The sequence below is a fragment of the Zootoca vivipara genome, chromosome 12 (genome assembly GCF_965207765.1).
Source record: "Zootoca vivipara chromosome 12, rZooViv2.hap1.1, whole genome shotgun sequence".
In the NCBI taxonomy this organism is placed as follows: Eukaryota; Metazoa; Chordata; class Lepidosauria; order Squamata; family Lacertidae; genus Zootoca; species Zootoca vivipara.
The window spans coordinates 39,740,421-39,753,910 of NC_142595.1; the positions used below are offsets into that span (position 1 = coordinate 39,740,421).

General features: G+C 44.9%; 2 protein-coding genes across 13 annotated transcripts in view; one reads left to right on the forward strand and one right to left on the reverse strand.

Moving 5' to 3' along the window:
- The window catches only part of LOC118095527 (interferon-induced very large GTPase 1-like), a 212,668-nt gene extending 211,679 nt beyond the window's left edge, over nt 1-989 (reverse strand). For 3 of the 4 annotated variants that reach the window (XM_088655418.1, XM_088655420.1, XM_088655419.1), the window contains exons 1-2: nt 947-989; nt 447-513 (exon numbers count right to left, since the gene is read on the reverse strand). The gene's annotated coding sequence lies outside the window, so the exon portion shown is untranslated. Of the gene's footprint in view, nt 1-445; nt 514-946 lie in introns of all 4 variants that reach the window. The other variant, XM_088655417.1, reaches the window with a different exon arrangement.
- Nucleotides 1-13,490, forward strand: part of LOC118078987 (NACHT, LRR and PYD domains-containing protein 1a allele 5-like) — a 43,955-nt gene that overhangs the window by 26,836 nt on the left and 3,629 nt on the right. The window contains exons 1-9 of one of the 9 annotated variants that reach the window (XM_060281754.2): nt 1,126-2,875; nt 6,764-7,027; nt 7,882-7,946; nt 8,545-8,831; nt 10,766-11,010; nt 12,354-12,482; nt 12,657-12,798; nt 12,913-12,963; nt 13,313-13,379. In XM_060281754.2, the coding sequence (XP_060137737.1) occupies nt 7,882-7,946; nt 8,545-8,831; nt 10,766-11,010; nt 12,354-12,482; nt 12,657-12,798; nt 12,913-12,963; nt 13,313-13,379 (986 nt within the window). In that variant the 5' untranslated portion in view covers nt 1,126-2,875; nt 6,764-7,027. Of the gene's footprint in view, nt 1-1,125; nt 7,947-8,544; nt 8,832-9,179; nt 11,011-12,353; nt 12,483-12,656; nt 12,799-12,912; nt 12,964-13,312; nt 13,380-13,490 lie in introns of those variants that run through there. The other 8 variants (XM_060281755.2, XM_088655455.1, XM_088655458.1 and 5 more) reach the window with 8 other exon arrangements.

Here is a 13,490-nt window from a genome sequence, read left to right on the forward strand (position 1 = left end):
TGCCTGCATGTCTCATCGCTGACCCCCCCCCCCCACCAGCAGAGGAGCATCCCAGGTAGTGTACTGACAGCCAGCCAATCTGAGCCACTCTGGGAGTAGCCAGGATTTTTTTGGGGGGGGTCCCCAAAAGTTGTTGAGCTTGTTTGGGGAGATTGCCCCCCAAAAGTTGTTCAACTGGAGGCACATGCTTATGCTAGAGGGGCAGGATTGGGTGTTTTTAATGCTTTTCAATAATTTCTGAGGATCTGCAGCTAACAGGAAGTGGAGAAACAAAAAATTAAAAAAATCCTTCCAGTATCACCTTTGAGACCAACTAAGTTTGTCACAGGTATGATAAACCCATGACAAACTTAGTTGGTCTCTAAGGTTCTACTGGAAGGAATTTTATTTACTTGTTTATTTTTTATTTATTGTTTCGACTACGTCAGACCAACACGGCTACCTACCTGTAGGAAGTGGTGATTCACTCTGTGCTGTGAAATGCTTCTCTGCCTCTTCCTGCGCAGCAAAAACCTCAATAAAAGACACAGAACACAGCATTTTTTAAAGATCAGTTGGCAACCATACTTATTATGCCTACCAATTTTTCATTGCCCTGTATAGGTTTTCAAATAGTAAGAACACAATGCAAGCAATCTCCTATATATATATATATATATATATATATATATATATATATATATATTCTCTTTTGTGTTGTTCCCCACAAGATAGATAGATAGATAGATAGATAGATAGATAGATAGATGATAGATAGATATGCTACTAAAGGGACCACCTATTTGGACACACAGTGGATACTAATATCACCCCAAATGTAGGGCAGGATCTATCACAATGGGAAATTCCATTTAATAAGGAAGAGTTTGTGAAATGTACACAAACTCTAAGCATCCACACAAGATCTGTATGCTTTGCATATCAGGTAGAAAGCAATAGAACCTACCTTCTTTTCTCTGTAGGAGCAGCAGAAAGACTTCTCACCTCCTAGTAAACAGCTGTGCTTCTCCTATATTTATAGGCAGAGAGCAGGGAAAGTGAAATGTGAAACTGAAAGCTTCACTCTCTCAGATGGGTTCTGAGTTAACATATGACTTCTAGTCATGTAGCATCCGCCTGCTGTTTCCAGACTGATAAGAGTACAGCATTTGGGCTGGGTGGGCTAAGTTGCTCTCTCCTCCATTACAAATACCAATGAAGGGCCAATACCTTTATTTTAAGACACACATAATTGATATGAAAATAGTTGCATAGTATTTAGGGTTCAAATACACAGCACATTGTATACAGGGGCTTGAAGTGTGACAAAAGCAAGAGGCCATAAGCACGTAGCTTGCAAACTGTTATCAAATGCCTACCCTATACCCTACACACCCAGTAAAGGAAGGAGGGGAGTACAAGCTGGGCTCGCAGGACCAGATAAGAAGGGAGAAGGGTGTATGGCAGTTTGGAATACATGTGCTTTTTGTAGTTAAGGAAATCAGCTGTTGCCTGTTTGTGGCTGTATTAAAGAATTGTGCATCCACTAGTCGGTGTGCAGGTTGCGAGCTGATTGCACTGCACCTTTGGTTAGCATATGCTGAACAAATAAATCTTGCTGTATCCTGCCTGGCATGTTGCCTCTTTGTGTTGGTTCCATTGCTCCTATTACCCAGGTGGGACTTAGGTCCTACACCAACAGCAAAGAAATGGTGGAAAGGAATTGGCTCACAGCCCTTTGGAGTTGGGGGTTCAGTTTGTCCTTTGCAGAAGAAGGCAGGGTCTTTTTTTTTCTTTCATGCAGATATTTTAAAACGGACCTGAAAGGTCAGAAAACTTGCAGGTCTTTTAAACCTCTCAGGTGTGCAGAAAGCTCCTTTCTACCAAGCTAGACTCTAGCTCCGTGTTGCTGTCTCTGAGGGACAGAGACTCCAGGATTTCAAGAAAGTCTTTTCCAGCCCTAGCTGGAGACTCCAAGGATTGAACCTGGGACCTTCTGCATACAAAGCAAATGTTCTAACCCCTGAATCAGAGTCTTCCAATGGCTTGCAATAGTATGCTGTGCTGCACGTCATCAAGAGAGCAATGAGGCTCTTGTGGGAAAGTTGTTGAGTAGCTTCTGAATAGTAGGACAGGAGTGCTATTTTAATTAATCAAAAAGACCACATGTGAAAATTATCTGACGTATCAGGCAGGTGTCGTGATGTGGGTGTAGGTCCCTGTTTCGAAAGACGCAGCATGGAATTCTGGTGCACAGCTTCTCCTAAAGACCCAAAACCAAAACTTGGGTTTGTGAGAAAAACTGTCTCCATAACATACGCGGGGGGGGGGGGCTCTTGCTTCGCATCCGGCCTTCGGAAGCGCCGCCAGGAAGGTGAGTACCGGGGGGCCACTTCAGACGTTCTCGCCTTCACGCGTCTCTCGCTGGGCGCCCTTTCCGTGTCACGAGACCTTTGGCCTCAACAAGCGGCATCTGCCAAGCCGCAGAGACGGTGCTTTCGGAGGACGGCAGCCCCGCCCGCCCGCCCGCTTCCTTCCTTCCTTGCTTGTTTTTCGATGCTGCAGCCTCGCGCCTGTTGCTGGAAGGGGCCAGCAACTAGCTACGGTTTTGCCCTTTCTCCCTGCCCAGTCGCCCTCGGGTGGATTCGCCCCCCCCCCGGTGCCCGGCTGCTGAAGACTCTGCCGGGTCTGGGCGAAGGCGACCTGAAGAAGTTCGCGGGCAAACTCCGCGGGATCCCTGTCTTGAAAGGCTGTGCCCATTTCCGTGAAGAGTATCCTGGAGGAGGCTGATGCTTGGCTCCTTACAGTCCTGTTGATCAGCTACCACTCTGCGTCCTAGACGGGATGGCCGACGCACCGAGGGACACCGACAAGGTCCTCTCCTTCGCCAGGCCAGGTAAACCTGTGTGCGTCCTGATCGTCCCAGGACAGAGTTGAGTCTCCCCTGGCAGCACATCTCGCTGCACGTGCCTTCATATGCGAAGCCTGTTGATAGCAATCGGAAACACAGAAACCACCTCCTTGGGGCCCGAGGAGGTCTTTGGCCATAAGCGTAGCGGGGGGGGGGTGCAGGAGGGCAGCTGCCTCCGCCAAGTCAAGTCAAGCAATAAAAATACTTAACTGACCAATTGCGTCACAGATAGAGTGGTTCTCCCTCTCCCCAACAAAGGTCCTGTCCTCGCCTAACATAAATCCGGCTATGCCCTTGCTTTGGCCTCCCCCAATAAAATATTTGAGGGCTGCCTCTTCCCCCAAGTTGATGGGCATTGCCATTCAAATGGTGTGTGTGTGGGTGTGTGTGGGTGTGCACGCGCACACAGCATCATGTGCTTGATTATGTTGGCACCTCTGACTTGAGTAAAGAGTTACTATTACTCCGTAAGGCGTTACAAATATCTTCAACACCAATAGGATACACAGAACAGCAAAAATGAAGACAAGGAAATGCCTCACAGTCCTTTGGACTTGGGGTTCGGGTTGTCCTATGCAGAAGGCAGTCTCTTATTCCGCTCATGTTTTAGCACTGCAAATATTTAACAACAGGCCTGTACAGTCATACCTCGGTTTAAGTACGCTTCGGTTTGACTTACTTTCAGTTTAAGTACTCCGTGGACCCGTCTGGAACCAATTAACCCCCTTTCCATTACTTTCAATGGGAAAGTTCGCTTCAGGTTAAGTACGGATTTCCAGAACCAATTACACTTTTACTTCGGGTTAAGTACGCTTCAGGTTGAGTACTCTGCGGACCCGTCTGGAACGGATTAATCCACTTTCCATTGCTTTCTTAAAAAATTTTTTTTAAAATTAATTTTGCACAATAAAAAAAGAACATACATAACATATCTACTCCCTTCTTCCACCACCCCCACGAGCCCCCTCCTGCCACGAGGGAGATCCATGCAAGTGGATAGGCAAAGGCAGTCCATTTTATAATTGGATTTGTTCCCTCCCCCTCCCCCCCAGAGCCCCCTTCTGCCACCAGAGAGCCCTAAGGCAACTAGGGAAGATAAAGGAGGGTGTCCACCCAACCATTTATCCGTACTTATCTTATATAAAAGAGAAAAAAAGAGAGAAAAAGAAAAACACAAGAAAAAAAAAGAAAAATACATTAGCAAATCAATATCCATAAACATAATTTTTTAAAGGCTTCCCCAACCTCCCCCCTTCCCTGGTCTTCATTTTTAATTCTTCTTTAACAGTTTCCTTATCATTATCTCAATTCTCTTTAACAATTTTCCTGATCTTAATTTAATTATAATATTCCTTTTATCTTATAACTTCTAAACTTAACTATTGTCACTTTCATAAAATATCTTGAATCCCCCTATTCAAAATCTATTTTTCTTCCCTTGCCTAATTTTTCCCTCAAATACACCTCCATAACTTTTAAACCCTTTTTTCATTCCCAATTTTAATTTACAATATAACTATCCTCAATATACCCTCCCTTCCCCAATTCCCAGTTACCCCCCTCCATTCCAGCGAGGTCCATAATCAACCATCCAGTTTCAATCCTGTTAATCAATCCAATTAATCACGTGTCCATTCTCCCTTCATCCCACCCCCTTTTTCCAATGTCTTGCAATCCAAGCATCGTTGTGGCCCCTCTGAGTTTTTCCACTTCTTTGATTGTCCTTTTCCTTTTCCTTGTGGGTGTTCTGAAATTCTGTCAGTTCCTGTCCTTCCCTCCACAAAACAGGGGTATTCCTCATACCCTCTTGCTGTACGAAATCCTCTTTTCCTTCGGGGTGGACATCATTTTGATTTGTACTGTCACTGTCACTGTCTTTCCATTCAATTTCTATGCTATCTTCGTCTGAAGAATCATTGTCAGTGTCCTCCACCTGTAATTGTTGTTTTAACTCTTGCAGTTGTATCTCATCACGACGTATTCCAATTCTCAGTTCCCACAAGCTTCTCAAAACAATTTGCTGGAACTTGGGTGAATACCCTTTTGTTGACATAGTTCAGTCCTTTCAAGGTCAAAACTTATCGTAGGGGATGGAAAATGGTCGCTGCTTATTTTCCCAGTCACATTTTAACAAACTGGCTGCATTCTCCACATCCTATTACATGAAAATCCAAACTAATATTTAATATAAGTTCCACAAAATCTGAAGACTCTTTTCTTTCTTCTCCTTTATAATGTCTTAATAAACTCGCTGGTCTGCCGATCTACCAATTCCCGGGAAGAGATAGGGTTTTCCCAATTCTGTTTCCTCTCTCTGCAGGGAATTTTAGTAGCCAATGTCCTTCTCCCCTTTTACCCTGCTTCCAGGGGAGAACTCTCTCCTTTTTTTAAGTCTTTGAGGATATCTTTATAATACAAAAATCTTCTAATCACGACTTCAGGTATTTTTATTAACTGTGTCCTAAGTTACCAGTGGGAGGAGATGGCTTCCGTTTTTTTCCTCTCTCTCCCAATTCCAAATTAGCTTCGAATAAAATATTTGGCAGTCCTTACTTACAATCTTAGGGACCCAGGTGGCGCTGTGGTTAAACCACTGAGCCCAGGGCTTGCTGATCAGAAGGTCGGCGGTTTGAATCCCTGTGACGGGGTGAGCTCCCGTTGCTTGGTCCCAGCTCCTGCCAACCTAGCAGTTCGAAAGCACGTAAAAATGCAAGTAGATAAATAGGAACCGCTATAGCGGGAAGGTAAACGGTGTTTCCATGTGCTGCTCTGGTTTGCCAGAAGCGGCTTTGTCATGCTGGCCACATGACCTAGAAGCTATATGCTGGCTCCCTCGGCCAATAATGCGAGATGAGCGCGCAACCCCAGAGTCGGTCACAACTGGACCTAATGGTCAGGGGTCCCTTTACCTTTACCTTACTTACAATCTTGTTTTCCAATTTGTTCTTTTGGAAGAATCCAGCGCTCTCCGCCTCCGGCTCGGAGCTTCCCTCCGCTAGGGTAACGCTGTCGCTCAAAATGCCCCCCGCTACTTATACCCTCCTCGCTCCGGGGCTCTTACTAGAGCTTACCGGGGAGTTGGGGAGTCCAGATTGGGGCTCCGCTGAGCAAATTCGCCCCCGGAACGCTCTACCCGGGGTTCTTAGGGGCGCAGCGTCGCTCTCGCTGCTCCCCCCCCTAGCGAAGACGGGTCGCCTCAGACACGAGACAAAACCCCGCCGATCGGTGCTGGCGCTGGACCGGAAGCCCACTTTCCATTACTTTCAATGGGAAAGTTCGCTTCAGGTTAAGTACACTTCAGGTTAAGTACAGACTTCCGGAACCAATTGTGTACTTAAACCGAGCTACCACTATAATAAGTTCAGAAAGCTTGCAGGCCTTTCCAGACTCTAGAACACCAGAAGTTCCCATCTAATATCTGAATTGGTTCATCTAGTTCAGGGGTCAGCAACATTTTTCAGCCGTGGGCCGGTCCATCGTCCCTCAGACCATGTGGTGGGCCAGACTATATTTTGAACAAAAATATGAACGAATTCCTATGCCCCATAAATAACCCAGAGATGCATTTTAAATAAAAGGACACATTCTACTCATGTAAAAACACGCTGATACCCGCACCGTCCGCAGGCTAGATTGAGAATGTGATTGGGCCGCATCCGGCCCATGTGCCTTAGGTTGCCTACCCCTGATCTAGTTAGTCCAGGATTGAACCTGGGGCCTTCTGAATGCAAAGCATGTCGCCTGCCACTCAGCCCAGCCTTGACTTTGAAAGTGCTAGGAAGGGAAGGGGAATACGTACTATATTTTATGCTGGTAAATGTGGGCTCACTGGATCCAAACACCCCCTCCCATCAATATTATTACGCAAAACAGTGAGAAGAGCATTGCCTTCACATACCATTCTACTGAACACTCTGAAAATATTGAAGGAGTCTGAGCTAAAGAAGTTCAAGGGCAAACTCTACCATTTCTCCATCAAGAAGGGCTTTGTGAATATCTTAAAGGAGTTGATGGAGGAAGCAAGTGTTTCGGACCTCAGCCAGCTGCTCCTTGTCTACTATGGCCTGGATTATGCCTTGGAAGTGATGGCCAGAGTTCTGGAAGCCATCGACTGTGAGCCACAGGCAGACAGGGAAGGTAAGGAATTTGGGAATAAATAGCCATTGGTTTTGAACAATGCTCATCATTGCTATGTGGTGATTTGAACCCTGCAAGAAGTTTTGGGTCACACCAAATAGCCACAATATGTAGAAAAAGAAAGAGGAAGTGAACATGTGTACCCCAAAATAAGCTCAGGGTCACTTCAGATAATATGCTCACTATCCAGGTTACTGTCCTCTACAAGGTGGCATTGAGTTGTCTCCAGCCCAATGCTTTTGGGAGGCACAAAATGCCATTAAGGGTGTCTGCCCATGCCAATAATAGCCAAACTCTGTGAAAGAAAGGAAAAGGAGTAAGGCAGGAAATGAAAGGTTATTTCCCACAAATTTGCTGTGCAGTGAGTTGAAATGCAGTTTCCTCTAGACAGTTTACAATTCCCCCCTAATATTTTCTGTAACAGTTTTACTTTAAAATATTTATTGCTTAAAACTGAAAATCTTCAAACCCATAGCCTATTCATGGAGGAGAAATTGTGTTGTTTACTCAATCTGAAGGGGCCAACATTTGCTGCACAGATAAATTCTGCCTCCTTTGAACAACTTCCGGCCCTGCGGTTTAGATGCAGTCAAGCATGCTTTGACAATACAGACATTATATGGACTCTGCATTCAACTCCACTCCCACTTGCCATACACACTGGAAATATATTTATATATTTGGGGTGGGGGGGTGGGGAGTCAGTGTGATCCCCCCCCCCCGCCCAGGGCATTGGATGGAGATTGAGAACATAAATTGTTTTGCACCAATAATTTTTTTGGGGGGGGGCAATTAAACAAATAAGACTTGGGGGGAGGGAATAAACAACTGGTATGGATCTTTCCCACCCGCAGATGACCTGGTCATGCCCGGCTGATGTGGACAGAATGCAGAGAGAGGTGGGAAAGGAAAAAGTGTGGTAAGTTCATTGCTATTTTGCTTGGCAAAGGGCTAGGACTCCGTTCTGGAAGCATTTCACGTTAGTTTGCATGAGGCAACATTAGAAATTTCCTTGGGAGGGAGATACAACTAGAAACAAGGATGGGCAAATCTGTTACTGTGCTAAGTTTTTGGGTGATAAGTAATAGTTTTCTGGTCAATGTGGGGAGACTCATCTTTGACGAAATCTTAGGTGTGAGGCCAGAGGGGAACCTATCAGCCAGTTCAAGCTTCTGTATGCTCGGCCATTGGTCATGCTTTGCAAGCAGAAAATGTCACTAAGGCCAAGCAATGGGGTACAACTTGGAGAAAGATGCAAAATGGACCACAAAGACTAGATATATTCTTGACAGTTATTAAAGTGGTGGCAAATCACATCATAGTTTCTTTTCATTATGGATTATTTAAGCACGTTTTCCGGGTGGCAGATGAGAGTCAGATTACAGATGGCCGAGACGGTCGGTGAGGACAGGAGACCAGGGGTGGGGGACCTCAGGCCCAGCTTGTATCCTAACCAGATTCTAAGGCTTTCTTCCCCTCTCCCGATGCCTAAAACAAATTGAACATTTCTGCGACAGGCCACTGGAAGGAGTCGCAATCTCTGCTAAGAAGATTATCTGCAAGGGAAGAAAAGAATTAATTGAAATTCTTGGAAGAAACATTTTGCATGTGTTATACTCTCGCTATATTATCACACGGAAAGAATACTGGGACTTCCCGGAAGCAGAGGAAGACTCCAAGGAGAAAAGTAAAAAATTGCTGCATATGATCCAGGAAAGGGGGGAGCAAGCTTGTTGCCGGTTCCTTGAATGTGTAGAAATGGAACATCCGGGTTCCATCCAGAATGTGCTGCTTGCAATACATGGTGAGTTTGGCTTAGAGCCCTTCCTAAACTTCAAGGACAATGCAACTTCCTCCTTCCTCCTTGCAACAATCAATTCAGGTAAAGAATTGTACAGTGGTACCTCTACTTACGAATTTAATGTGTTCCGAACACACATTTGTAAGTCGAAAAAATTTGTAAGTCGAATCCCATAGGAATGCATTGGGAGAAAAAATTCGTAAGTCGAAGCAACCCTATCTAAAAATTCGTAAGTAGAAAAAATCCTATCTAAACCGCATCCAAGATGGCGGACAGAGCTCCATTTGTAAGTAGAAAAATTCGTAAGTAGAATTATTTGTAAGTAGAGGTACCACTGTATTTCTTTTACAGGCTCAGGGCAAGATCCAGTCTGGACCTCTGGCCACTCAGGGCTACAGTTAAAATCCCCCCTGTTTGCAGAGGAAGGAAGGAACAGGAAGATGGAAAACCCAGCAGGTTCTGGGGAAAGTGACCGGGGTAGCTGGTGCCCCAGTGAGTTAAGAGGATCCAGGTTTTTTTTTAATCATTTGCATTACCAACCTATAGTAATGCACTGGTACTTCTAAAGCAAAGGTTCTGAATCTGAATTTCCAGTTCACTGTGTACATTAATTAATGAACTTGCTGTTCAGTTTCAAAGGCTGGTAGTAGCAAGGCTGCCTCTAGACAGGTGGCTGCTGGTGCTAAGAAATCGTCACACTTCTGCAGAATTGCCAGCGGTATTGCAGTGGACTTTCCATGATGTGATTCCTGTTTAGCAGGGGTCCTCAAACTTTTTTAACAGGGGGCCAGTTTGCTTTCCCTCAGACACTGTTGGGGGCCGGACTTTGGTTTGGCAAAAAATATGACCAGATTCCTAGGCACACTATTTTATTTGTAGTGCACAAAAAACAGGAAAAACAATACAATATTTAAAATGAAGAACGATTTTAATCAACATAAACTTGTAAGTATTTCAAGGGGAAGTAAGTGTGAGTTGCAGCAGTCCTATGCAGGCAATTCCCCATTTACATGGGGATTACGTTCCAAGGCACCGCACACCTTTGTGAAATTGTGTACAATTGGAACACCAATGGAAAAAGCCTACAAACACTTAGTTTCACCCCTGCCCCTTTTTGTGATGTTTTTAGGCATTTCTTTTTGAAATAATTTTTATTAAAGATTTTCTTGGTTTACAAAGTATGTGTCTTGTCGTTTTTTTCATCCCTCACTTCTTGTCTCTTTCAGGTATGGTGGAGGGAAGGAAATCTGTGTATAACCATAAAAGGAGATCCTAAACAGGAATAACTTTCATTGACAGGCTAAGAACACTATGGGGCCAGTGGTCTTCTTTCCATGGCCCAATAGTGCTGGCTTTCCTGTGTCTTGTATCATTTTTGTGCTACAGTGGAACCTTGGTTGTCGAACGCTTTGGAAGTTGATCATTTTAGCTTTTGAACGCCGACAACCCGTAAGTGAATGCTTGTTTTCAAATGCGCCTTGGAAGTCAAATGGCTTCTGAAGCACGTTTCTCCATTTTTTCAATGGATCTTGCCGACCAGCAATTGCTCCTCGGTTGTCAAACATTTCAGAAGTTGAACGGTCTTCTGGAATGGATTACATTTGACAACTGAGGTTCCACTATATATTTTAACTGTGCTATTCCCATTGTTTTCTGTGGTCTATCATATTTTGTTTGCAAGCTGCCTTGAGAGGATATTGTCCCATAAAATGACATAAACCAACTTTGAGAAGAATGGTGACGACAACATAAATACTTGCATGAAACAGGCTGGTTGAAGTGATGCGTTTTGTCACTCAGTCCAACCATGAGGCATGAGGACGGCACTCTCTGTTTTGCCTCAGTGGCACATAGTGCTGGGCCAGCCCTGTTGTCCCCCAGACTCAGGTCCACACTTGTAACACATTTGTCTATGCTTCCTTTGTGCTCCTTTTTAGCTGAAGACCATTCCAGGGTCTACATTGCACATTTTGTCAAAGGGGAGATGAAGCTGGAGAAGCCAGACAGAGTGGAGCCTCATCACGCTGTTCTGGAAAACCCCAAGTTCTCTTCCCTTGGAATCGTTTTCAAAAAGTGGTTTAAGCAAAAGATCAACACCGTGGCGAGGCTCTATCAGATACTTCGATTCAACATGCCAATATTCCACCTATACCTCTTACCCAATGACCCCTCCCTAATAAAGGTAAGCGGGAATCCCCAAGTTTGATTTGCATTCCGGATTGCCTGGATCATTTTCTTGATCATTCTAATCCTGACACAATAGCAATGCAGAAATCATGCACCAGGGTGTGCCATTGTTAGTGAACTGCTTTAGTTGGGCTTCAGCTATGGTAATTTACCAAACTTATAGCCAACATGAAAATGCCACAAGAGATGAGGTTATCAGCTGCCCTTCACAAGGTTACTTTGGTTCCCAATAGCAGTGGTGTTTACTAAAAGTGAACTTTCCAATATTGAAATAAACAATTTTCATTTGTTTGGCAGTCTCCTTGCTAACGGCCAAAGGCCTTGCCTAGAGAACCAGTCAGCAGTTGTTGCCTGATTGTGAAAATGGAATATATTTATGCTACACTGAAGCCAGTGGGGGTTCCCTCAGAGAAAACACATTTCATGAAGAGCAAATTCCCCTTAGCTTATTTAGGAATAGACTTGGTACAGTGGTACCTCGGTTTATGAACTTAATCCATTCCGGAAGTCCGTTCTTAAACCGAAACTGTTCTTAAATCGAGGCGCTCTTTCCCTAATGAGGCCTCCCGCCACCGGTGCCCTTCCACCATTCGGATTCCGTTCCTAGACTGAGGTAAAGTTCTCAAATCGGGACACTACTTCCAGTACTGTTCTTAAGCCGAGGCACCACTGTACTTCTGAGCTCTTGGAGGAAAACATCCCTCCTAGTTTGCAATGTTGGCATGTTGGAGATAAAGCACACTGTAATTTTGCCTTATCAATTTCAACTGCTCCTAGAAATGTTGCCTTATGTTTCATGGTAATATTGAAGTATAATTCCTTCTGTGGGTTCCTGCATTGTCTCATCAGGAGACTGACCCAGGGTTGCTGGTAGCTCTCTGCTGTGTCACAGTTCAAGGTAGCCAATCCAAGAGCCCCAACTTGAGTTTCTCATGTGGCCAATAAATCTCCTGTCCATATTTTAGTTTCTAGTGCCAAAGCAGTTTAGTTTTCCTTGCCCTGTGGATGCAGAACCTGTGTCCTTTCAGGTGTTGTTGGACTACAACATCCTGTGGATGCAGAACCTGTGTCCTTTCAGGTGTTGTTGGACTACAAAATCCATCATCCTTGCCCCATGCTGGCTGGGGTCGAAGGAAGGCCAACAGCATCTGGAAGGCAGTAGATTCCCTATCCCTGCCTTATCTACTGAAACAATGCCCAGAAAGTTGTGGGGCTTCGAGTAAAAAAGCTGAGCTTCTGCTCCAAATGCCCTTCATCCTATTTGAAAGGCACCCAGTATTGTAGGAATTTGCTGCCTTCTTTGCATGTCTCAAAAGTGACCTTGTTTGCCCTTCCCAGGCTGTTGATGAGCATGAAGCAAAGCACCATTACCAGAGAATAGTGAAACCCCCTGGGACCCTGAAAAGTCTGAAGATCGGCACTCAGGTCTTTGTGCAGACCTTAGACAACGTCACAATTTGCCCTGAGGTGAGACACAAAGATGATGAAATATTCTGTCAATGCAGAGCCAAGCTGTAACACATGAGAATGGGAAGGAACTAAACCAGGACCCCTGGTCGCCCTTTAATCTGACTCTCTTGGAATCATGGGGGGGGGGCTAAGCCACATTCACACCTACAGAGGTTTCCCGCTTTCCCACAGGAAGTGAAGTTTCAATACCTGAGTGCCGAGAAGGAGCAGCACTTCGTGGAGCTGTCTGCTGGGCAAATGCAAGAGAAGTTCAGCTTCACGCTGGTGGAGAAGCGCACAAATGAACTCATCTGGAAGGCCCATGTGAACCAAGGTGCGTTTGACCGAGGGAAGATCACAAGGTTGGACCGTAGGTTGGGAGGCAGGATGGCAAAGGGCATCCCAGTCACATTCCCTTTTTGACTGCCTCTTTCCTGTTCTCTTGCAGGAGAGTTAGATCCAGGTCAGATGAATTCCTCTATTCTGTGCCCAGTAGAACGTAAGCAAGTTTTATTTCCCTGTAGTTATATCCCACCTCCCTCCCAAGGGGGCACAGTGCAACTGGTGATACAGCGCTACACACATGGCAGAATAATAATAAAAATTAACCTTTGTAATGTCATGGAAGAGCCTTCCTAGACAAGCTGACCTGGCTTCATCATGTTCTTTGGTGCCAGACCAAGATCTTTAAAAACACCTAGGTTTTTAAAGTTTGGTTGAACTCAGCTATCTAGACATGCCAGAGGAACCCAGGGCATGGGCCCCCAATAACTCATCTCCCATAGCCATCAATTTCTTATAGTTCCTGCTTGTTTCATTCATATCCTCTTTCTCTCTCTCCATTCCAGGTGATTGTGGCTCCTCACTGCCCCATACACCATCCCAGAGAAAAGTAGAAAAAATCCCATCTAAACCGTAAGTAGAAACATTCATAAGTAGAATTATTCATAAGTAGAGGTACCACTGTAATAATAATTTATTCCTTTTTCCCCTCCCATCTGGCTGGGTTGCCCCAGCCACTCTGGG